At 43.3% G+C, this 26908-nt stretch overlaps 1 protein-coding gene across 2 annotated transcripts in view; it reads right to left on the reverse strand.

The window, feature by feature from the left end:
- Positions 1-23391, reverse strand: part of GCA (grancalcin) — a 295328-nt gene extending 271937 nt beyond the window's left edge. Inside the window, exon 1 of one of the 2 annotated variants that reach the window (XM_069616320.1) lies at positions 22930-23391. In XM_069616320.1, the coding sequence (XP_069472421.1) occupies positions 22930-22953 (24 nt within the window). In that variant the 5' untranslated portion in view covers positions 22954-23391. The remainder of the gene's footprint in view (positions 1-22929) is intronic. The other variant, XM_069616319.1, reaches the window with a different exon arrangement.
- Positions 23392-26908: the final 3517 nt, after the last annotated feature.

A 26908-nucleotide genomic window follows, 5' to 3' on the forward strand; every position in this document is an offset into this window, starting at 1 on the left:
ATTGTTACTTGGTCCTCTGGTCCAAATGGGGTCCCCCTTTCTTTTTCTCTGGTGGATTCTCCTTCATACGTCCTCATGGAATTGGAGTTTAACAGGATATTTTCTATTTTGTTATGGCAATAACACATTGACCTTTTCTTGACAGTTCTTAAAGGTGTTATTTTACATGTCTCTGGGGAGTGCCTCCTGGTAACGGGAGTCATTGGCTCCATCCTGGTGAGGTCCCACTTTTCCCTACCCCTAGGGAGGGTATTGCATAACAGGCTCCCCTCTCTAACTGCCACCGGGGGAAGGTGCTTGGGGAGAAGGGACAAATTCCCCCGATTCGTCACAATGTCTTCTCCGGTGTATTGACGCATCTTTCTCTTCCATGGTCCAACTCCATTCTCCCCCTCCTCCTTTTGATCTTCTCTTCAAATGTTATTCTCCTCCTCAGTCCTGGATTCTGTATCCTCCTACTTTTACCCCCTCACACAAATTTCAACCCTGCCTTACTGCCTTCTTTGAAATGCAGATCACAGGCACCTTCGCAAACTTGAACATTATAGATGGTATGCTTGTTCCTCAGCTGATCGCATCACCATGTCCTCTTATTGCTTCCTATGATCTTAATCTTGCATGTAAAATAGCTTTACTATCAATCGCTTACTTGCTCATCTGTAATGCCTTTTTCCTCTCAGAACTGTCTCCCTCTCTCCGGATCCTTCAATTCGTCTCCTGCAGCGCAATTTGCGTCATAACTTCCAAGACTGATCATCCCCATTAGTATAGCTCTTCTGCAGTGACCTTATCTCATTTCTCTTTAAGAACCAGTCTTCCTTGCTGCAACAGGTTAATCCTAACATGTTTCCTGTGCATGCCTCCCTTCGACTCTTATTTCTCTGGTATAGCCTATCTTTTTCATCCCTCTGTTCTCTGGTGTTACATCTTCCTTTAACACCCCATGTGGTCCTACAAGAAAACATCTGGTGAGCAGTCCTCTTCCAATTATTGTCCTGGTGCTCTGATTTCTCCCCCCCCTCCCCATCTGGAATGTGGAGGCTATTTTCGGCTTACAATTATTTGGAAGATAATGCTCCTCTTGCCGCTCTTCAAATCTGGTTTCTGCACCACACTCAACTGGGACTGTTCCTCTCCATTTTACCAACTTTCAGCTCCACCAATGTTCACCTGTATCCTGCAAAGCAATCGTCCCTCTTTATTCGTTTTGATCAGGACACCTCTTGATAAGGTGGACCATGCAGTTCTTTATTCATCTACTATTAGTATTTTTGGTACACTGATCACAGATCTTGCATATACTAAGAATTTCTTCATCACTGCTGCTTCACAGTGGTGTTTCTGCAAAGCTCCATCCTTCATACTCTCTTTGTATAAATACCATCTCTCTTCCCACCATTAAAACAGTCATTTGATTTTTTTGTGTCATTGTTATACTGTTTCTCAGGTGTTCCCTCACGTGCTTCGCCTTAACCATTCTAACAGATGATTTCCTGCTCCACCCACCCACACATTGTTCTCCCCTTCATTTATTTTATTTCCCCCAGTCAACTACTCACAACCTAGGTGTTCATGGAGTCTGCTCTCCTCTTGGCAAATCACTCCTCTTACCAGTTTTAGACAACTAGCAAAAAAACAACTACAATTACTTTTTCAGCTGCCAATATTCAGATCTTGACTTTGCGTTACGTCATCTATTGTCCTTGTCTGGGTTCTCACCCCTCTGCCAAAATATTTCAATTCTGCTATTTGTGCTACCTCTTTCCGTACAATCCACATTATCTAGCCATAGCCATAGTTTTGTATCCATATTCGGGGTCCATTCTTATAGGGGTGCTACAGCTTCAAAGTCCTTTTGGTCAGGTGCAGGGATTCTACATTCACTGATTGAGCACCTTTTTAACATGAAAACGAATATTTAACACATTTTTATTGCAAGCCTGTCGCTCAGCTTTGAGGTGTGCCTAATACCAGCCCCCATGCCATAGAACACGGTTGTTGTTCTGTTAAAGACAGAGATTATCCTAAAGTATTCCTATTGTTGCATTTATTTCCTTCACAACCGGCTGAGGATCTAGTCCACGTGTTTCTCCTCTACAATGGTTAGAGTGGCGGATTTGGGCAGAACGTTTCTACACAATGGAATGAAACCATTGTTTTAAATAATCACCTTTACACATAAATAGAAAAAGAAAAATGTCAAGCATTCCGTACTACTACTAGGCGGTTGTTGGCCGTAAGTGGGTTCTGATTTGGGAGTTGGCCCTGGGATCGATAAGCAGAGCAGGACAACATAAACATGACAGCCGTGGTTAGCATTCACAGATTGCTCGACATAATCAAGCAGTCCCTCAAGAATACCTCCGACACAAGAACGCAGGAGGAATATGGACATAGGACCTAGAAAAGGAAGCAGCAGGTCCAATGGATAAGGATGGAGAATCAGATCAGGAGTGTACTCCAGTATGCATCTTCCAAGGAGCATCTTTCCTTCAAAGCTTAAGTCCATACGAGGCACATCAGACCCAAGATGGTCTAACAAATGTTTTTAAAGAGGGACACTGGCATGTATCCAGTGATTGGTTTGTTTATTATTTATAATGCACATCATACCCGGGGGGGGAGGGGGTGTAACACAAGTATATGCAAAGCTTGGTTACACAGAATTATACAGGATGCATACAGGTAAAAATGATATACAGAGAAGGCATATTTACAAACATGGTGTACAGTAGGAGAATATATAGACACAGGGAGGTATATACAAAATAGAGTCTGGAGGAGGGCTAATTACAAGCTGTAGTTGTCATAAAAGTAAGCAAAACGATAGAGTGATGGTTGTTGGATTTTAGCCGTATAATGGTGTTGGCTCTAAACATTGTGGTAAGTTTTGTCTATTCTTAGGCTGGGAGGCAAGGTGTTCCATAATTTGGACGCTTTCACAGGGGAAGCGGTTACCTCCAATAGTAGACTGTTTGAAGCTAGGTATGACCAGACCTACCAGAACTCCCTACCTGCACCAACTAAAGGTTCCCAACAACCTAAAAACTGCAGGAGGCTCCAGCTTCCCAGTTCTTGCAGCTCAATGCTGGAATTCTCTCCCTCTTGCGATCAGATCAGAAGCCTCATTCTGGCCATTCAGAGCCATGGTGAAATCCTGGCTCTCGGCCTAATACTTTGCCACTAGCTTACGCAAACTCCAGGTATCTCCACTCCACCAATTACCACAGTATGACAACTATATCTTGAAATGGACCACATTGTAACCCGGTCCTCACCATCTCATGCCACATACTGTACCACTATTTTTAACCTTTGAATGCATGTACCTTTTTCTTCTCCTTATGCTTCGCGCAACTATGTTGTCCACATGATTATTCGCCCAGCTACCGAGGGTTCAGACGCGCTTTATAAATAAACAAACTAAACAAGACAATCTGTATTGGCAAGTCTTACTGGTCTAGTAGATGTCGGCTTGTGAAATCTCTCAGCCAGGTAGATGGGTGCGGCATTGTTAAGGGATTTGTATGTCAGGGAGAGAGTTTTTAGGAGGACTGTCATGGGTTGGGAGCCAGTTATTCTGTCGACTGGTCGCAGAGATATGGTCTCTTCTAGAAACGCCTAGGACCACTCTAAGGGCATTATTTTGTAGAATTTGTATTCTTTTAATAGTGTCTTTGGGTGATCCTAGGTAGAGGGCATTACAGTAGTCTAGGCGTGAGAGGATGAGGGCTCTGGCAAGTGTAATGCAACTGCTTCTAGAGAGGAATGGCTTGCCAGTGCGTATCAGTTTGCACGTGTAGGCAGTAGAAGATGCTAGGGAATTGACCCGTTTAGTGAATGAGAGGTGACAGTCAGGTAGAAACCAAGTGTTTTTACCTCGTGTTCTACTTTTATGATATTGCCATCAATTGGGAATGATGAAAATTTGGGATCTAGTTTTTTTTAAGTTGGGCTGGGTGCCCAGGATGATGAGGTCAGTTTTATCATCATTCAGGCATAGACCGTGCGTGGCCATCCATGCCTGGATTATAATATACACTCTGTTCACCAAGGCCAAATCCTCTTCATAATCCCCAAAAAAAGAGGAGGAGGATCTGGGTATCTGCATAGTTGGTGTAGGCGATACCGAGATGATCCAAATCATCGAAGAGGGGCTTAGTGAAAATGTTGTAGAGTAAACGAGACACATGATCCCTGGGGCACACCGCAGGTAATGGGTATGGGGTCTGTGGCAGCTAGCGGTGAGAAGACCCTCATTGCTCTACCATTTAAAAAAGGATCTAATCCAGGTAACCGCTTCATCAGAGAAGTGTGCTGCTGTATTTAGATGGTTGCAGAGGATAGTGTGGTCGATTCGATCGGAGGCACCTGAGAGATCTAGGAGGAGTAGTGCTGATTTCCCACTGCCTTTAAGCCCGTCGATTTGCATCTTCAAAACGATGAGGGCGGTTTCTGTACCATGCTGGGGACGGAAACCTGATGGTCTAGCTCCCAACAGATGATGTTGTTCCAGGTGTTTTTGAATTTGAGTATATGCTACCATATCCAAGATTTTTAGAAGGAAGGGCACAGTAGTAGTGGGTCTATAGTTGGTGGGTGTAGATGGGTCGAGGGTAGGTTTTTTTAAAGAGCGGAAGTACCCATGATTGTTTGAGGTTAGTGGGAATAATGCCCGTGGTGAAGGACGAATTAACGAGTTTGGGGATGAATGGAGATAAATCACGGGCAGCATCATTGATAAGCTGCGCAGGGCATAGGTCTCCCTGACAGTTCGATGGTTTAAGGGACAGAATAATTCTCTCCACTTCAAGGATGGAGACTTTGGTGAAGTTGAATCGCGTGGGTTCGTCTCTGCTAGCCTTATCAGTAGTACTAGAGGCGAGGGGATCATTTAAGCCAATTCTTTTACATGACATTTTATTTTGTAGAGAGGCTATTTTATTGGCTAGGGCGAATTGGATATCATCACACCATTTTTTATATTTCGTGCATGTGTCAGGTGGTGCTATTGGAGTCTATTTCTTTAAGAATGGTGAACAGTTCCTTTATGTTATATTTGGCATTGGATGTGTGTGTCAAAGGATGTTCGTTTTGCTAAGCAGATTTCTTTTTTGTAGAGGGATGACTGTTTAGTAAGTGCGAGTTTATTGGCTTCAGAGGGGTGTTTTATCCATGTAGCCTCCCTGTTTCTTTTTTGTTGTCTTAGTTTTTTTTTTTTAAAGAAAGGTGTAAACCAATTATTCAGATGAGTTTTCTGCTTACTTGGTCTTAGTTTTGCAGGGGCAATCTGACCCAAGGAAGTGGTCATGATTTTATTATATTCTTCAACCAATCTCTCAGGGTCAGTGTTGTCATGTAGGGAATTGAGAGTGGGGAGTAGTAACGGGATAAGCCTATCCACGGTAATGCTCTTTATTTCTGGTTAGTGTAGGTGGGGCCCTGTGGCCCGTAGTCAGTGGAGGTTTATTGGTGGAGAGCAGGAAAGACACAAGGTGGTGGTCCGTCCAGGCTAAAAGGAGAGATGGATATAATGCTGGCCTGGCAGTTGTGGTCTGCAACCCAGTCAAGAATTCTGCCTGCCTTTCTCATGGGTGGCAGTGTTACTTCTTTGGGTAAATTCAAGTTCCGATAGGGTGTTCGCTGTGGTTATGGCAAGCTGGTCTGATTGGTCATTGAAGCCCATATTCAGGTCTCCAAGAAGAATTACTTGGTTAGGATAGAGTTAATGTCATCCACGAGGGTTCCAGGAGGGCCTGGCGGGCGGTATATCAAATGGATGTTTAAGGTTTGGGCATTGGTTAGAGGAACGTTGACTGAAAGTGATCGCACGACTGAGCTTTCTTTAGTAGGCTTGGAGCTGCAGTGGGGGACAGAGGGCATGCCAGGGGTCCTAGAGTCAGGGGATATGTTTAGTGACCTAGTGAGAGGCTTGTATATTTTGGCTAGTCTAGCTCTAAGGCAGAGGTTTCTGTCCGTGGTTGGGCATGGCTTGCATGGGAGATAATTTACGGCATCTGCCATGTCAAGGAGAGACGCGGTAGACTGACTAGATGAGGTGGTAGATGTCACGGATGGCAATGTCCTGTTGGCAGGAGCCATGATGTAGAACGAGGGTCTGGTTGGTAACTAATAGGGGCATGCTGAAGCTAATGCAGTGAAGGATTGGTAGTTTGCCTAAGGCTAGGTACCATGGAGACAGCAAAGGTGTAATAGGCTGTCAAAATGGTTCACAATCAAAGGCTCTCCTAGATTCAATGTAGGATATACCGGCTATATGTTACTAGGCAGACTGGGATGTAATGTGCAGATAGGGATATACAGTTCGGTAACAATAGTTCACCTAGATTCATTATTAACTATATGTACTAATGTATGGTGTGCTGACGCTATATGCATTATCAGTGTCAGTGGTTCACCCGGATCAATTCACTGTCAATATTGCATTAATATGCATAATTTCATTGTAGGCTAACATGCAATGTGCATGCGGGAGTATGCAGATTCAGTGACAGTAGTTCAGATAAAGACAATTCAGTATCAGAGGGTTCACCAAGGGTCCTAGAGTCAGTTCACTAGAATGGTACACCGAGATTCGAAATTTGCAGTTGAGGCTAAAAGGCAGTGTATATGCGGCGGTATGCTATACACACACAGATACGAAATATACAGTGCAGGCTTAGAGAGCAAAGCAAGTGGGGCAGTATACAGTGTGCACAATCAATGCAACACCTAGATTCGAGGTTTACAGTGCAGGCTATAGAGCAATGTAGATAAGGCAGCAAGCATTAAGCAGAATTAAAGAAGCACCTAAGTCCAAAATATACAGTGCAGGCTTAGGGAGCAACGTAAATAGGGCAGTATACAGGGTGCACAATCCGTGGAACACCTAAGCACAGGAATATGCAATACAGGCTAGAGAGCAATGAGTATACAGTGGTAAACAGGTTTGATGGCAAGAGGGATTTGGGAAACCAGAATTGCAGTATAGACAGAGGTACAGAGTGACAACAGGCATATGCTCATTTAAGCGGTTAAAGGTTCGTTTGGTTTCAAGAGTCGCTGTCTCTGCTGGGTATCATGTATGTAGGTACATGTTCATTTTACCTGGAGCGTAATGCAAGGATGTGCGTGGGGGGTTGTTAGTGCAGGTAATATATTGAGCAAATGTCTTTCTAGGAGGGTGCAGATCAGCGTAGTTATGCCTGGGAGACAGGCGCTGTAATAACGGCCATAGTCTAGCAGCAGGGCGATAGTTTAAGCATATCGTGGGCAATGCATGGGCCCGTGGGTCTATGATACGTTGGTTAAGACACGCGGGAGGAGGGCGCATCAGAGATAAAGTTAGCGCCGGCAATAGGTGAGGTACTCTTACTGCATGCTATATCATACCTGGTGAATGAGTCCGCTGATGGATCCGCAGCTGCCAAAAGAGAGGCAGGGTTTCTGGCCGACGGCCGGAAAGGCTGGGACAAGGAGAAGGCCTTTGTGCAGGCCTGGGATAGGCTGGTAATATGGGCAGGTGAGCCAATCAGGCAAAGCGGCACCCTGGGTAGCCGTTACATGAATAGGTCAGCTGTTAAAGTCGGGCGGCCAACTCGGAATGACGTGCACAGAAGTATCCAGCTGATTCAAAAGGCAACAAAAATGCAGGATGGCGAACGTTGCAGGGCACAAAGCGAATACTTGCTGAAAGTTGAGCAAAGCACATTAAAGTGGCGCTTTTGTGTAGAATTGCGGCGAGATCTTGGCGAGTGAGGATGAGCCCATAGGCTTACCAATGTGTGGGGAGAAGCACCTGCTTCTCACCCGTGCAGCGTGCACTGCTTCAGCCGCGTTTAGGGGCTTCTGCTCCCTCGGTGCCTGAACGATCACAGTTGGGTGTTGGGGGGGGGCGGGAGGCATGAGAAGGGGTTGCTTTTAAAAAATATATTTAGACTGGGACATACTTGTAATAAACTGACTGTCTCTTCTTGCACTCACAAATTAATTGTGTGGACTTCTTGCCGTTTTGAAATATTGAGTTTATACTAAAGGACATTATTGGCGAGCAACAACTCGGAGTAGGATTTATGGGAGGTCTTGCCGGTTGTCAAAAAATGTTTTCTTGCTGCAAAAAAATGTACTAGGGCTTTAAACTGCGCCATACTTAAAAAGGTTAAGTGCCGGACGAGTATACTCGTCCTTTTTACATAGACTTCAATAATAGCCTGGCACTTTGAGTAATCATGGTGTTTTTCGGTATATGAATTGAGATAGCGTATTAATTGTGCACGACCATGCAGCATGAACGCAAAATCCATATGACCCGGTCATGTGTGTGAATGGGTAAATCAGACAGATACAAGCCAGCAATTCCCAGGAGCCTCTTCCAAAACTGCCTTTGATCTTAATCTGAGCCACAAGGTTCCTCAAGTTCTTTAAGGTTACAGATGAAACACCTCGCATTATTTGTATTTGCAGATTTCGCGGTTTTTTTTTTTTTTACTCTTCATTTTCTTTAATTGGTTTTGGTTTCAGCTATCTTTTTTGTGTTTGCTCCTTTTTCTTGTATGGAGAACGTTAGTTTTGACTCAGTTTTCATCTTCATTTTCCGGTATGTCCATGCTAGTGTTTCGAGAAGTCATTAAAAAAGAGATGAATCCATGCCTCTATGAAGAAGAGGTTTAATTCCAACACTTGAATAGCAACCAAGACAGCAAGAACATGAACCAAAGGTTAAGCAAACAGCATTGTTCAAAACTGCAAATCAAACCCAAAGCTTTGCTTTAGATTTCACAAAATAATGGGTCTAGAGTTAGCAGGCAAAAGTGCCTAACCCTAGCAGTTGTGCAAAAAGCAGCCCAACAAATTGTTCTAGTTTCCCTTTGCAGCCTGGCTGTGGTCCAAGTAGTAAGGTCAAGTGAGGATTGCACAGCCCAATCTCAACATCGGGACAATTCACATGTGAAAAACCACCAGACCGTGGTAACAATGGACTGCTTTTTTTTTTTAGACAGCATTCATTAGGATTTCCTGGTAAGAACAAATCTAGTCTGTTCCAAATGATGCAGGATTTGAAGTGATACATGGAGAAAGTACAGACAACACAGACCTTAACCCAACAGAGTTATACCCAGTACCCAATAAATGTACACAGGACCACACCTCAAAAGGGCATGGTGTGCTTCACAAGCACCAGTCAAAATAAAAAAAAGACACAGAATAAGCGATCAATAAATACATCTAAATCAAACAAAAAGTAAAAAAAATAAAGCAACAGCGGCATAGGTCTTGCAGAACAAGCGTGTTTAGAGCTCAAATAGATGCCAGAAAATATAGGAATAGCAAAGCGTGTGAGGAGCAATTGAAAAAGTTCTGATGGGTGCAAGCAGAATTTCTAGCCACAATAGCAGCACTAAGGGCGGCCAGACTAGCACCAGACATTAAGTGGGGGCAGCCAGAAAGTCGGGCACTGCTGAACGATAACTGCTTCATACTGGAGCCAGGCTGTCAGCAGAAAAACCATGGTGGAATCGGAGGGGTCTAATCACAACAGGCCCCCTTACGCAACTCGCATAATGGAGAACAATGAATCAGAGTACCAAGCAGCAACGGGACAACTCTTTAAATCCAAAAGCATTAGGGGCGCTAAGAGAATTGGCGGTAAAGGACCCTCTGAACCAAGATGCCAGGATAATAGGGGTTGGTGGACGACAGAAAGGAATCTGTGCCATGCAAGCTAATGAAGACTAAAAGAGAAGTCAACGCACGTATTCTTTTCATCGGGATGGCAACGGAAAAATTCAAAAAGTGATGCTCGGAGAAGCTTGGTTTTTTTAGAGGAGCTATGCAGGTGGACGAGGCCTTGGATGCAGGGTGTTGCCCTACCAATGTGTTGCATGGTGGTTTGTACAGACTGCCTTAGAAGGCCTTTCACAGCCACGACAGGCATTGGATTAATCATTCCAATGAGCGTAACTAGACCAGAGTTTAGTTCCTAGCTGTAAGCCAGCCTGAGTAACGTGGGACAGGCACTATGCACACAAGCTGCATTCCTACCACTAATTGGTGGTTGTTTTGAATAAGTTGGATGAAGGGGCGTCAGCTCAGGAGGGAGGCAAGCATGTACTTTGCCACTTCTAGCAATGATCCAATTTCACTATGTGGACACATTTCGGGCTAAATTGATGGTCCCTTAAGAGTTTACAGAAATTATTGCTAACCAGCAGCAAATCAACTGAAATCTGCACAGGTCCTAGGACGTTTCTGCATATACAATACAAATGGTGACTTGAGCAGGTTCAGTTCACCCTGGAAAATTTGGAATAGAGCCTACACCAATTCACCAGTAAGTGAATTAATGTAATATATTTTTGGCAGCAAGATGTAATCAATAGGTTCATTTTGAAGGTCTTCTGGCACACGCCATCTCCATACCCCTCCGAGTAGTTGGCGCGACACCCATGTAAACATTCAAAGACCTCTCGCACATTAAATATCTTCACAGTAGAGAAGTGATCCTGTAGAATGCGTGGATAGGTTCTCGGGCCACATTAACTTTCTCACCTGCTTTAGGCTCAATCACAAATGCAGGGTCCAATATCCAATTCTCTGTGTTTCTGTATCAAACCCACCAGAGAAACATAACAGACAAGGGACCATTCCAATAAATATGTCACAGAACTTGCCAGTGCGCAACAAAATTGAGAAATTAATAAAATTGTGGCCAAATTCTCTAAATGGGAAATCTTATCATTGAAAAACCAAAATATGCAATCAGATTTCGGAGTGCGGACTTGAGTGCAGTCGTTCTGCAGTCTTTGGATACTTGCAGTCTTCAGTCTTTCTACTCTTACTCTATTGCTGTTGAAAGGAGAAGTTGGTCACCCTTATAACGTCCAGCACAACATGAAGAGGGATGCGGAGTGCAGACGTGAGTGCAGTCGTTCCGCAGTCTGCCTGCAATCTGGCTGCCAACATGCAGAAGACGTGGCGACAGAAGGAATTCCTCAAAACACCCCAAACCAACTGCGAATTACCAGAAGAGGCAACAGACTTGGACCCTGACCGTGATAACTTACCATCGATAGGCATGCAGGTGAGCGGTGGCGGGGATACAGGCTTAGGTACAGAGGTGATATGCCATAAAAACACTTCCCTTGCAAATAAATATGACCAGGACTCCTCTGTCCTAGACCGCCGAGTGGTTGAAACGATTAAAATGTGTTATTAACGACCATCAGTCTGTACCTAAACCAGAGCTAACTTTACCCTCTACTCCCAAGAGCACCTTGTCCCAGTAAATTTACCTCTGCCCTCACTTGTGACAACAGTACACAGTGACTCTGACCCCCCCGCCCCCTATCCAAGTTCGACATGTAAATGACAATGGCAGTGTGAACGATCCAGCGTCTGCCGGAGAGAAAGTGGTTGATTGTGAGTTTGACCCTCAAGAACGACAAGCAAATGGCGACATAACCAAAGCAGACATTGCACGACTTACGTGTGTGGGTCAGAATCTTTTCCGGGGAAACGCCATCAAGTAACACCCACGATTCATAGATTCTGCCCAATTGTCCACAGTCAGTTAGGAAGTGTACCGACACCTACGAACAGAAATAAGGATGGCCGTAGACATGGAGAAACTTTCACATCAACACCAAGTGCCACGCACTCGGTCTCATTTGTGAAATGCCCAAAGGCATAAAACAAAGTAGTACCAACAAAAAGACCAACAAGATGAGTAGTACAAGCAATGTAGACAACTTGACACCATCCATCTCCCGGCATCCGACAGTGCTACCAGTTGCCTATGCTACAGAAAATAATTCATGCCTACAACAGTCATCAGACTTAGTATTGACTGACTTCATGGATCAGTCGGAAATGGATTTACTCATCCAAATGGATGTGTAGGAGGAATTACATGATCAACAAGCCTGTAAAAAACACTTGACATTAGCGCAGAGTACTCCAAGAGAAACCAAGAAAATGACATGTTGGGGAAAAAAAAAACCTGACCGAAAACAGAACTAAATGCTGAAGGATGGCAAAATTCTACAAACAAAACGTCATGGTGTTGAGACATATGGGCTTGTGTCTACTTCATTGAAATAAAGTTCAAATCAATTTAATCGGCGAAATGAAGATCATATTCTGAATCCTGGCACACAAACAGACTATTCAGATCAATCTGATAAAGCCTAATAAGAAATCTTTCAGCCGACAGAAAAGAGAAGAGGAAACTAAAGCCACACTTTCGGAACAGGTCAGCCTTTTCAATAGTGTTAGCTCTGTTAACCAAACTGTACGAAACCCTAAATGAAGTTCACGAAGATCAAGCAACCTTATTAGCCAAGGCCAACATGAAATTGCTACACATTGAAAGTGTCACTGGTGGCCATGAGAAACAATTAGACACAGAAACCTCCACGCGGGTTTTGCTTCATAAACTATTGTGTTAACATGTGACACAATCAGGAACAAAGTAATCCAACTAGAAGCTGATAAAGAAATCCTGAAGTGGGGCAAAAGCCCTTAAACAACTTTCAGACACTGAGTAAATCAATTTCAACATAGATATAAATCAACTTCCAATAAATAAATCTTGCCTCAGATACAGCAAAGTGAACCGCCAAATAGTTTGACATGGACCACGCCACATCATCATGTAAGAGCAAACTAAATCTAAATAAGTCACAACTGCATCTAACTCCCTCCAAGGCAGCAGTGTCTTTACACGAACCAATAACGGATGCTGAGACAATAGAAATTGCAGACATACCGGAAAATGAAGATGAAAACTGAGTCAAAACTAACGTTCTCCATACAAGAAAAAGGAGCAAACACAAAAAAAATAGCTGAAACCCAAAGAAAATGAAGAGTAAAAAAAAAAAAAAAACGCGAAATCTGCAAATACAAATAATGCGAGGTGTTTCATCTGTAACCTTAAAGAACTTGAGGAACCTTGTGGCTCAGATTAAATGTCATCAGAATTATCCCCGAGCAAACCAATATCCGAAAAAACAGTAAAAAGTAAAAGACCAGAACAAAGAAGAAGTGATTTATCAGACTTGCAGAAGGATTCCATCGAGAGAACTGAGGTTTCATTTGATCAAGAGTCAAGTGTGATTCAAGCCTTAGTTGACCTAACACACAGGATGATGCACCAGACACGCACACTCAAGAAAAGCCTGTAAAACAGGTTGTAACCAGAGAGCCACAAAAGGTGCATCAGAACAAAGTGCAAGCTTTCATTACTTTGGCAGGCAAATGTTAACTCCTCTGACAAGAGAAGTCAAAATCAACTTCCTGAAATACATGTAAATGCAAACAAAGTCAACAAGTATACATCTCAGGAATTAGCTGAACCTTTTATAAGCTGAGAGCTCAAACAATTTCGCCCTATACTCAAATGTTGTGCACCTCACAGCAGAATTGCAGAACTAATAACCATACTTTACCCACAACTCGGAACCAAAGTCAATGGATGCATGGTTCGCCGAGACATGAACGAAAACTCAATACTATATCTAAGAATTGAGTGCTCAAATGATGGACTTAAAATGCACCTAACAAACATCTTGAAGCTATATAATCACATTCTGGCTTTATGGTCCATCGACAGGAGAGACACCCAGGCAGTAGCTTTTTGGACACCTCACAAATACGATCTTGCATCCATGAAGTTTGAATTCAGATTGATTGCTCAACTACTCTTGATCTTTGGCCACTTGGATTTGATATAAGCGACCAACTACAACAGGTTCATTCCTCAGCATCTGTGCAACGAAAACTGCCAACTCAAGCAAACAGAAAAGCGCAATCTGAATCCGTACTAGAACCTAAAGAGCAACCCATACTGCGAGAACTAAACTCAAATCAGACACCGGTAACTGTAGCAGATGTGAGTCCTAATAAAAAGATGCCTGCAAGTAACATTTCAACCGCAAGAAGCTGGCACGACAACGCGCATTATCACTACGCAAAGCGAGGTTAGGAAATCGAATCTGAAACTAGAAATTGGGACTGGTTAGCAGGAACATTTAATGCAACAAAATCGCCGTAGAATTAGGCACCGCCCATTAAAAAGAACGTTGTAATCAGCTCTTGGAACACGATGGGGAACCATCATCCATTTAACATGAACATGAGAGCATGGAACTCCAATATATTTGCAAGAAACATGGATGACTGATAAACCACTAGCGGAATGACATGATGTAATTTCAAATCCAGCACAAAAAGAAAAACAGGACGTCCTTTGTCTGGTTTACTAATCAGGTTTCAAGAAAAATCTTTCCGCATTCACACAATTAAGCATCCAAATATTAACATGAAAATTAATAAACATCCCCTAGATCACCACGAGATTGTAACTACAATGAACATTTATTGGAACCCAATCGAATGGGAACCTGGGACATTCATGGATACCACGATGACCAATCTTGATGAATGCTTAGCTAAATTCGATAATCAATTACTTCTTCATAACAAGCAATTTAGTAGATCGAGTAGGACATCTGGCAATTACCAAAATGTCGAAGAGTGACCACAGAATACTCACAATGAAGTGGACTTCGCTTCTCTGAGGAAAAGTAGCAACATCATGTAAATCTTCATGCCGGTAAAAAACAAAAATCATCTCTTCGTCAAGTGCGAGGGATTTAGACCAACTATGTGAACCATATGAAAATGGTGTAATAAACAGTCTTGGACGCAATTACGTACCGTTGCTACAAATGTTCGAACAAAAAGCTGATAAGCACATGAAACCAAGCTTCAAAACACAAGCATGTGGCGGACACACTTGTGCAACAACAGAACTGTGCCTTAAGATCCAAAATTCGAAAGACCAAGAAACAATACCAGCTTAAAACGCATTGTAATTGTTTACTGGTTACTATCGCACAAAAACATCCAATTACAATAAGATCCTGAGAGAATGATGAAACTAATAGCAAATAAAAACACAGATAACTTGTGGTCAACATTGAATGAGACCACCACTGCAAATGATGCATTTACCAATAATCCCGATACGAGGAAACACATGGACCAAGTTTTACACATGGAACTTCTGCATCTACTCCTAGTGTACAACATAATTTTCTAGTTGTACACCAAATAACAAAAGAAAAAGAGTGCAAAGAAGTAGAAACAGCAATGAATGATCGGGATCTCAAAATAGCTAACATCCAGATTTTGACCCTGATCAAGAAGTTGAGCACCCCACGAGCACCTGGCCCGGATTGGTTAACTAATTTCGTATTAAAACAGGCACCTGAAGAGTGGTCACATTTTTGCCAATCACTCTTTGTAACAACAACAAAGAATATCCCACCATCCTAGAAAAGCTCAGTGAGCATCCCAATCTTTAAAAAGGGCTACAGGGGCGATATAAAAAACAACCGTCCCATTGCACTTTTAGATGTGCTAGGTCAAATATATACCTCAGTGCTACGAGATAGCCTTAAAGATTGGAGTAGAATTTCTGGTAACAACGACGCGCGCCAATGTGGATTCGTAAGAGAAGTAGGGTGTGTCTTAAACCTGTTCCTCCTGAACATCAGAGCCCTTTACAAAAGGTAAAAAAAAAACATACATTGCTCTAGTAGACTTTGCACAGGCCTTTGATAGTGTCGACCGGACACTAGTATGGTCAAAGTTACGTCAATGAAGTGCCCTCTGAACATCTTGGAACCAATAATGGCTGTGTATACAAACACCACAGTTAAAATAAGATTGAACCAGCACAGGCTTTTGACCGACAAAATAAAAACGAAAGGCCTTAAAACAAGGCTTTCCCTTGGCTTAGGAACTGTTTAAACTATATAAGACATGGCCCTTACCATTCGTGAAGAATCAACATTCTCACCAAAGAACAAATGGGCACAGAACTGGAAGGCTACTATATGCAGATGATTTAATATTGTTGGATCAAACAAAAATTGGTCTGCAACGAAAATTACACCTCTTAATTTGTACAGAAAATAATGGGCTTAAGATCAACACCGATAAGACCACGATTTTAGTTCTCGAATCCACGAAAGGAAGAGCAGAAAAGACAAAAAGTCATGGTATCTAGCTAATCAAACTCCAACAGCGAAGTACCTAGGAGTGGTGATCAATTCAAGCAAAAATGACAAGCATCAAAATATGGCATTTAAAGCTAAGATACAGGCACACAACTCAACGTCAAGTTATACACCGCAAATTTGGAAAATGTTCTTTAATACCTATACTTAGCTTTTATAAGCAGACGGTTTGGCCAATAGTCACCTATGGTGCGGAAACAGCACTATGTATAACGAATGAAATTTAGCCAACCACCGAGGGACACTTTTGGGAAGAGAAAAAAAAACGTACACTTACCTCAAAGTAGGTCTGTTCAACTTATTAGACACGAACTAGGTCTACGGTCTCTCTTGGCGGCAGTAGAGAGAAATGCATTGTCACCATTTTGGAAAAACTCTACTGAATATCACGAACATGCAGTATCTCATCTTAAAAAGTGAAGAGGTTAAGCAACTTGATTTTGTTATCCAAACCTGGTGAAAATGCTGCACTACCCTTTTGGTTAACGTGAGCATCACGGAAGATCGCATCAATAATTCAGATGCGGCAAAGAAAAAAAATCTGGATCTATGATTGTATCAGAACAGAAGACCTGGACAAACTACAGACCATCCTGAATAATGCCCGCCAAAAGGGAACACATTTCTGTAGCCAGACAAAACGCTCACTGGCTACCTGTACGGCAGCGCATCTCGTTTAAGACACTGGCCATCCCGCATAGATGCATCCACCATACTGCACCTACCTAACTCTCTGACAAGAGTCCTCCTGCCTCCGGCGGCAAGACCTATCAGAACCCCTTATACCAACCTACTGCCGGTCCAGACAATCAAACGAGCTAGAGTTGGTAGAGCAAGCTTCCCCTTCATTGCATCTAGACAATGGAACTCACTGCCTCACGCCATCAGAAATGAACCACCTTGCCTTCCGTAAAGTTGTCAAAACCAGGCTATTTACCCAAAAGTCTTCTGTATGGTGTATATCGTCCACAGCAACATGCTGCCTAACAATGTATCTTGTATTATCCTATATATGTGGGCCAATGTAACCAACCACCGCGTTGCTGCAATGAAGACATTCTTGCAACAGCGCCTCGATTCCCCTGGACAGTGTGTACGTATCTATAAATGCAAATAAAATAAAAATAAAGACAGTAGAGCAAAAATCAAGTTGCAATCCTTCATGGAAAAAGCCCTGAATAGAATATCAAGTTATTTTAACAGGTTTCCGAGCCCAATATACAGAGCGACGTTTATGCATTGTAGGCTACATTTGCTTAAAACAAAGCAACATTAGCCTCTAAGAAACAGATGAACGCAAACAAACAATCAACTATGCCACAAAGAAAAAGACACTAAAACATGCACTCAGCTAGAGTCAACAAGGACAAAATATCTTGGAGTGTTTGTAAACAAGGCTGATGTTCGCATAAAAGATGCCAATGTGTGGTGGTTCAAGCTGTGCGAGAGCGAAAACCAATAATATCCGCCCTGGTAAAAAGGTTACATGAGATTTTCAACTAAGACACATGGGATACTATGATCCTCGAATGAATATTTAGATTCACACTGTCAACTTATTAAAGAGAAACATCAGCTGAGAAAACTTGATACTTATTTCGAATTACCTGTAACTATACATTCTTAATTTGAATGTTTGTTTAAATGTTGGCAAAGGTTTGTAATAAACCGTCTACCAAATAAAAATAAAAAACAATCAGATTTACACAAATCATCTGAGAGATACTCGTACATACAGTATCCGCAACTGAACATAAAACTAGAAAGAGCTGTGAACAGACCAGCCTTTGTCGGGCCACTGAACCTGTGGATCTTGTTCTGCCTGTTCCCAGACTAAACGTAGTCTATCTATAGACATTGGATGGCGGCCCTCTTGGGCACAAAGGGAACGTACCCATTGTAACTCTCAGAACATAATACACATCACAAGTCCATGCAATTTGAAATATCTGCATGACAAATAGACTGATAAAGAAAATGCCTATCGAAATAAGTCCTGCATTAGAATAAAAGGAATCACAGCACCATTAGTGGAACAGTTCCTCAAAAATAACCACACAGCAGATCAACTACAACGGACAGACCTGGAAAAGGTCAAGCGACCCAAAAAGGAGAAGAATTGGGACATATGCTCCTCCGAAGATAACAAAATTGTATCTTTCGATTACACAGATCACAATGTCTCACTGAATCTATACATTGGCAAAAGTTAGCAGTAATCTAACTTAAGACAGCACCAGTATAATGGCTATGTTCCATTGGTATGTCTTGACCTTAGTGGCCGAGTTATCCGGCATCAAAAAGATGACATTTCAGTAAAGGCTGTGGGAAGTGGGGCTCTCAATTAAAGATGACCCCTTCACCCAGTGTATGTGGCAGACAAGACACTCAAAGAACTGGTGACTACCATAGTTGAAATAGCAATAAGACAATGTACATACGCACCTTCCGGCAGAGACAGGAATACATTTACTAATAGGCAGTCTCCTGAACAATTCTGTGATACACAGTGGGCTTATCATGTTTCCTAGAAGATGCCTCAGCTATACACATTGCTACTACAAGATGGTGGCGACACCAATCGGCGACAATGATGTGTGGTGCTCCAGTACAGAGACATCAGATGCTGCGATTCGTTGCTCACAAGCAGGATGCCAGTACATATATAGGTTAGAGCTAGGGTAATGTGACCATTACTCGGGACAACTCCTCAATTGTAAATAAGCAATGATTTGGACCCATGATGTCTTGCACAGAGGCGTCATGCATCATGTATGGACTCACTGCACTGACTAACAGACAGCCCAGGAGGCTGTCGTAATGTGGTAATGCAGTAATTTCACTCACACATTTGATTTTCAACAGAGGTGAAAACAAGGCATATACGGCGCTCCTCTCCTCCCACGTGCTGCAAGTTTAAATAATTAAAGTAGTTCTCACCATGAATGAAATAGTCAGAAATTTTGAACTAATTCTCTGTGTTCCCTCTACAGTCAAAGGCTGACCGGGCAACCGACATTTAGAGCCAAGATAAACTCTCCAGACCCAAAAATAAACCTGTAGTTCCGCCCTGATGAATTCCACATCACTTCTAAAAGTCACTAAAACGGGTCGACCTCGACTCGTTACCCTTTAAGGTGCGACTGACCCAGTGAAAGAAATTAGATAATATTTCTGTAAAGAACACTTTCCTGGTACAAGTTTTACCAGTTACACACACTTCGGAGGGTATAATAAAAAACATAAATCCCAGCATGATGCTACCTATGTTTTCAACATAATCGTATTGCCTTCTTTCTTTGGGTATATATTGGGGCGGAACATTGTTTTTAATAACCAGTCGTTGTCACAATACAACTCCCTCACTCCTGTGGGGATAGTGATAGGGTGGGTACGCCACCACTGCCCTAGGGACAGACCCCCCAAACCACCAAGACATGTTTTATTACACTAGTAGCACTTTTTACAGCTCCAAATAAGTCATAGGCTCTCAGAAGACTGCTTTGAAAACACTGGCAGGCACTTCTGATAAAGGCTTGATAAAACTAGCTCAAAGAGATCCTAGCAGGATGCGTTTTGGGCAGGGAGAGAAAAAGGTTGGACAGCCATAGGGAAACAACAGCTACAAGCTTTATCTGCCGCATATGCCATATCTTCCTAGCTGTACTCTGGTGCAATAGTCGGCTTATAGGTGGCGCTGGGCCACCCCCTAATTAAAACAAACTTTTAGGCCCAAATCACACCAGAGAAATAGCAGTGATACCAGAGAATACCAACAAAATCGACCTGAAAAGGGGGCGGGGGAGGTGGGCTTAGATGATTTAAGCTATGCAACAGTCGCAGGGAAAAATAACAGCACAGATTGGAGACTAGAGTCAGGTGTGTGCTGGAGCCAATGGAGTGGGTGGAAAATGTTAGAAGCAGGAGTCATATTAAAAAAGGGAAGCAGGTGAAAGGCAGGGTGTGGGTGCTGAGGTAGACCAAACGAAAACAGAAGAGTGGGGTGCTGAGTAGTTAGCGGCAGAATTAAAGTGAGTGCAGATGAGGTATAGGTGGTGAACGAGAGTGTTTGTAGGGGGTGAAGGTAGTAGTGAGGGAAGAGTGGAAATTAGAAAAGGAGTGTGAAGGTAGTATAGGGAGTGGGTGTTGTGAGTAAGAACAGTAGAAGGGTGCAGGAGTAGTGAGGGATGGGCGCGAGAACAGCGGGTATTGGAAGGATGAGCAGGGCACAATATCCCCGAGTAAGGTGCGAGTAGTAGAAAGGTGTAGTGAAAGGAAAGATGAAAATGGTAGGAGAAAGTTAAGCGAGTTATCACTTTACTTTAATGGTTAAGTTAATTAATTCAAATAAAGTTCAGATAATGGGAGACGGGATGATATAACTGGCAAAGCCGGGGGAACCACAACAGAGATTGTGCTGCCTCTCAAGTGCTGAGATGTTAAATACACAATAGGCAAACAAAAGATTTTGCCAAATCGTGGTCAGAAAAAGAGTGGTACTGAAAAATCAGTCCATACGGTGGTAGTGAATGACAAAAGCCTTAAAGCAGAAATTGTATTGGGTTATGAAGGTGAAATCTGGAACAATGAAGCAATGCTGTTGGTAACTTATTTTGAGCGCAAAAAAGTGGGACAATAATATTCACGTGTTAGTAGAGTTACCCAAGCTAAACAATGTTTGGGTTATAAATCACATATGCTGAACAGGCATAAGTTAAAAATGGATTTCCACTGGAGTCACACCCTCGACAGAAAAATGTGTTGCAAACCAAGTAACTTTCCTCGCTAATGATAGTTGTGTCAGATTAAGGTGAGGCGTAACATACCTAAATCAAGTATTCGACCCCTCTTAAAGAATTGGGAGGACAAGACTTTGTAAATAGTAACAGAAGATAAAGATAGGTTATTGAACTTGTATTATGCAACGCATATGCAGAACGTTTTACTTCAGGGAGAAACTTAGTTAAGGAAGGCGAAGGATAAAAACGTATTCATACGTGGAACAAGTGCAAAATAATTGTGTGTGCAATGCACCTGTAAGAGTTCAGGTAAGACGGGCCCATGGCTGCACACAGGTTATAGACCCAACGCTGTCATATGAGCGATAACTAGTGTCCTCGAATGGGAGGAGGGGCACTTTGTCTACAAGCCCACTGACTGACCATGGCCAAACCATTCTGTACAGCCATTCCCACCACTACCTGCCCCTCCCCAAACAATATCCTTGAATCTATCTGAAACGTCCTACTATACAGGTCCTGTAAGCCGTTTCCTGAGAGTTAGTTGTAGCAATAAATGTGCTACAACATTAATACAAACGTCTTAATCAAGTGTGCATTTAGCCATTTGATTGCAAACAATGCATAACCTTGCATCTGTTCCTTGCAGTTTTGGTATTAGAAACAAAGCCAACGGTTTTGGTTTGTCTGTAGGTATTAGATTCAAAATACAAAAAACATTTGGCAGATGTTGCAATCTAACGGCCAGGTAATGCCATTGTTGCAGTGTCTGCCAAATGCCCTTGCAATGCCTACGCAAAAGTAGCTTTGCAAATGTGCACTGCTACGAAGAAATAAAGCGTGTGTGGATTGCCCAATTACGATATAAAATGGTTTCCAATACGACTGCATGCCCCAGAGAAAGGGTTCCCAGCAAAAATGTATACTACTCAAAAGTAGCATATTGTGAATTGCTGGCCAACTTCCGTAGTGAGCGTCAAACTTCCCGAGGCGGTTTTCAATTGCTACACAATTTACGACAATAGAAACACGCAGCGTTAGTCACTGTTCCTGCGGACGGACTCGTAACCCATTGTAGGGTAAATAATAGTGCCCGTCACTCAACGCGAGCAGCGCAGAGACTTGATATACCTAGGTGCTCGACTCTCGAAGCTCCAGAGACGTTTAGTAACCTAACACTTGCATGACAATTAAGTCATAATGGGATGCCATCGGTGACAGGCTTCTGCATTTAAATCATTGCGCCCCATTCACTTAACACGGACCCTTGCACCCCCCCCCCCTGCAAGCTCCAGCGTGCCCGTACATAAACAAGGCAGAAAAGTCACCCTGGCACAACAGGTCCGCTGCAATTTTCCTGTTCATAATAAAACGGCCGTGGGTCGCATGTTTGCACACCCACGCAGGGATACCAAAAAAGATCCTGTGCGCAATTGACTAGCCTTAGGCATCCATAAACCACGATATGTGGAAGAGAAGGGCCTTAGCGGTCGCAGTCCTTTTGTTTGCCCAAACCACAGATTCTCGCCGCTGCTCACGAACGTGAAGGGGACATTTTGGATTTGACGCGTTCGCGTAATTGATGATCTCTGAAGCTGGAGTCTGCATCTCCGTGGCGACTGTACGGTGACAGGAGATTCGCCTGCTGCCTAGGCCGCAACACCCCGGGAGGCATCGAGGCTTAATACTACGCCATGGCGATTGCACGAGCACAAGTCAGACCACCACACAGGCCGTACTGCATAAAGGTAGACCCATCCCAGCCCCCTCTACCAAAACCAGATAGTAACGTACCCCACCCAGCCCATATCAACCATGCCAACTACTCCCCCTGGTTTATAACAGGCCTCATTCACTCCATCAGTCAACACATTCTTCAGTCTCCCTTGAAGCAGACTACCCCCTTAAAGTACTGGGGCATGGCAGGCTCTCTTTCTTTCCCCCCACACAGTGGAGTCATCCATCATCCCTCCCACAACACCCGTGGAGAATAGCCCCCCCTTCTCACTTTAAGCAGTCCAACTGCGCACCCACTGACCCAATAAGCATCCGATCGACCAATGCACCGCTCTACAAAGCGGCTGAAAATATCCCCCCCACGTACTCACCCCTCCAAATCCCTGGTACGCCATGGCGGCTCGAAACCGGGAAAGACCAACAGAGGACGGAGCAGGGCGCAGAGCCGCTACTGCCGCGATGCCTGCTCTACCGCCGCCTCAGTGATCCGCCCGCGACTCCGATTTTCTCTTCCCGGCACCGCTTCCCTGCCCTCGGCCGCGATCTGTGCTAATTTATTATTACAAATCTCGGAAGTCCCAACTGCCCAAAGAAAGCTTCAGAGCGTGTCCGTCGTTCTGCGATTGGCTGCCAGCGGCCCCGCGAGCTTTGCTTCCTCTTCCGTCAGCCCCCTCCCCCCCGCTCGCGACGTGACGTCACCGCAGCCTGTCTTCCTTTCCAGTAATGCTAGCGGAGGGGGAGGGGTGTGGATGCCTGCCTGCGCTGGGTGTTTCTGGTTGAGTGTGGAAAGAACACCCGCGAGGCTTGCTGCTTCCGGCGAGCTCTGCAACATTTGGCTACCAATATTAAGAAGGGGTGGTGGGGGTGGGCTTGCTCTGCTCAAAGCAAGGACTGCTGTGTTTCCTTAGTTCTCACGCTGCTCGTGTTCTCGAGACACTACGTCTGTTGCGTTAGTGGACCCAGGCGTTATCCCACACTGTGAATGTTACACCTACGTTTGCTAATTTGCTCTTGTCTGTTTGTTTCCCTCACAACAGTAGCTGTCATCCCTGAGGGTCACTGAATCGTACATTATCAGTGTAACTGCACTCCGGCTCTTTCAAAGGGGCAGCATACGTGCCAACTTTTGAGGTATGCGAATAGAAAGATTTTGAGAGGGAACTATGGTTCAACATACCCATTAGCTTGTTGCTGATGTGTATTTAATTACAAATAAAACATTTTGAATACGTACAGAGTATTACCTAGATGGGGAGGGTTAGTATGTAAGAAACCGCGCTCGTTGACAGTCGGTTATCCACTGCAATTGATTCAATGTCCTCGTTAACGGTAAATACGCTTCTGCTACAGTCTGGCATCAAATCTACAGAGGGAGGCATTTTCCTTGAAATGTTAATTGCACGGAGGAGATTGCATCCGTATTCTTTTGTCCCATCCTTTCATTTTTTCTCATTTGCACTACTAAGTGCAAAAAAGTGAACTTGCATTCGTACCTTATTTTTTCCACTTGTATTGCAAAAAGTGTAAATGCTGTGGGTTATGTTGATTTATACTGTGCACAGCTGCCGTTTGCATGGTGTCCAAGCGCCCATGTGGCTCTGTAAAGAGGTTGTTAGTGAGGGATAAAATGGAGGTTCTGCTCATCTGTTGATTTGTGCAGAACCAGGAGAAACTGGCGTCTGTGCGTGTCAGTTTTGTGCGTGTCAGCTTTCTAGATGTGCTTCATGTACACTAGGCTTGCTGTGTCCAGAAGGGTGGCATCTAGTGTCTGAGTTATTTATTGTCTGCAGGTATTGGGTTTGTAGCATAATTATAGAGAGGTGTGTGACTGCTATTCTATTGGTGTGTGATTGCTATTCTGCTACTCTAATGGAGAAGCAGAAAGAATATGAACTATGTTTTTAGAACAAAGGAAGTGTTTTTTTTTCGGGGCCAACGGCAAGTGCAACAAGACGCTGACATTCCAGATCTCAAGAAGGGCACGCAGTGGTGATGGACAGCTACTGGGTCTGTGGTCAGCAGGCATTTATGCACCCCCCGCCTTCATGCATGGGCTCCTGCTTGCTGACCAAGTTGCACTCAGCTCGCCTCGGGATCCCTGAAGAGCATTTAATAGTGGGGTCCCATGGCCTGCTCCCCCAACAACAGTGACAGTGGCCCCCACAATTCCAGTGCCGCCCCCATATTCCGTAACTTACCATAGCAAAAAAAGAAAGAAAAGTAGCGCAGAAGGCGTGGGTCCAATTATCTATCTCAAGACTCATCACAGCTGCTTAAAGACATACCAGATCCATATAGACTACATAGCAAGGAAGAGATGTTCTTTATATCGCTCTTGGTGCATGGAATACAAGCAGCTGCTAATGCCAAATGGCTCCAGATTGTTGGCTGGGAGGTGATACAGTTGGCAAATTGACACTGAGCAGGGCCTCAATGCTATCAAGGCCGAAATGCGCACTATCAGACTGATGACACTGCAGAACCACCATTATGTATTAGACTTACTAACGGCAATGGAAGGAGGCGTGTGCCGCAAGATTGGCGATTCTTGCTGCACATTCATATCTCCAAATGATGCCGACAATGGTTCCCTCATTCAAATGACAGGGGCCCTGGACACTCTTGGCACCCACATGCAAACAGAAGCTGGCATACAGAAGAGTGACTGGTTTGACAACCTTTTTTCCTAGGCACCATCCTGGATGGGGTGATTGTGAAGCTACTGGTTACTGTGATATTGTTGATGATCTTCTGTACCTGCAAGCTGGGGCTCTACTACTGTGCCAAAGCAGTGCCTAGCAGCGCAATGATGATGGTCTCAATTGGGCTACAGAGTGCACCTTGTGGTACAAAAGGTAGTGCACTTCAAATTGATGACCCAGAAAAGCCACATATGGTTGCAATAGAGCAACGCCTTCACCCTCCAGGCACCACCACAATTCCCCCACCAGACCCTGAGAATTACATAGAACAGTGGGTAGATTTAGCAGGTGATGGAGGGTGTATATATATATATTCACTAAAAAAACTTTGTTAAGGGGACGTTATGGTTAAGTTGCACTACTAAAAACCTGTGAAATTCACACAAAAAAACATTACAAACGTGACATTATGGTTCAAAGTAAAACCGAAAAACCCCTGAAATTCGCCAGTTATGGTAGGCTAGGCAACCATAACTGCCCGCACCACTGTGCACTGCTAACACTAACACCCAGGACATCAAAGATGACATCACAAATGTCATTGATAACATCACTGATGACATCACATGTGTAGCCCCTTTGTTTTTGTTCACTGCCATATCTAGGCCAGGTGGGTTTATTTACTGACAGTCAGAAACTTAACTTTCAAAAGGTATTACATTTATAGACATTGCTATTCTCACATGTTCTTACACTACTTTCCTTAGAATTTAATCACATCTTTTGATGTACATATATAGCGGAAGAAGCAGGCCTGAAAAAAAGCAATCATTTTTGTGCATGAATACAATCATGTTGATTATACACAGTTGCTAATGATACTGCCTCTTGTATGCTTACTTTACTCTCCATATATAAGCCCCATCTTTGTATGCATTGTAGTCTATTTATGTTTTGTGTGTATTACTAGAAATATGTAGTAAGTGATGCATTATTAGCAACTTAGTACATGTTTCACAGACCAGAAAAGTTTTATACAGAAACATTCACCTTTTTATTATACAACTTTGGAACGTACAAACTTAGCACCACTGTGGTGTGTGCTGCAGCCAATACCTACATTTCTGTATGAGTAGGTTCCTGTACTAGAAAGAACACTGCAATGGAATTTTCTTTAGAACACTACATTGCGTGATGAAGTATGTACTTTATAACACATGTCCCGATAATCCCTGATATTCTTTTGCGAAAATTACAGTCACAACCCCTCTGCTGAAAAGTAAATGCACATGTGATGTCATCAGTGATGTCATCAATGACATTTGTGATGTCATCTTTGATGTCCTGGTTATTAGTGTTAGCAGTGCACAGTGGTGTGGGCAGTTATGGTTGCTTAGCCTACCATAACTGGTGAATTTCAGGGGTTTTACGGTTTTACTTTGAACAATAATGTCACATTTATAACGTTTTATTAGTGAATTTCACAGGTTTTTAGTAGTGCAACTTAACCATAACGTCCCCTTAACAAAGTTTTTTTTAGTGAATTTTACGGGTTTTTAGTAGGGCAACTTAACCATAACGTCCCCTTAACAAAGTTTTTTTTAGTGAATTTCATAGTTTTTTAGTAGGGCAACTTACTCATAACATCCCGTTAACAAAGTTTTTGTACTGAATGTACACTTTCATCATGTGAATTTGGGAGATATGT

Source organism: Ambystoma mexicanum, chromosome 9 (assembly GCF_040938575.1).
Source record: "Ambystoma mexicanum isolate Mex_15411 chromosome 9, UKY_AmexF1_1, whole genome shotgun sequence".
NCBI classification, from domain to species: domain Eukaryota; kingdom Metazoa; phylum Chordata; class Amphibia; order Caudata; family Ambystomatidae; genus Ambystoma; species Ambystoma mexicanum.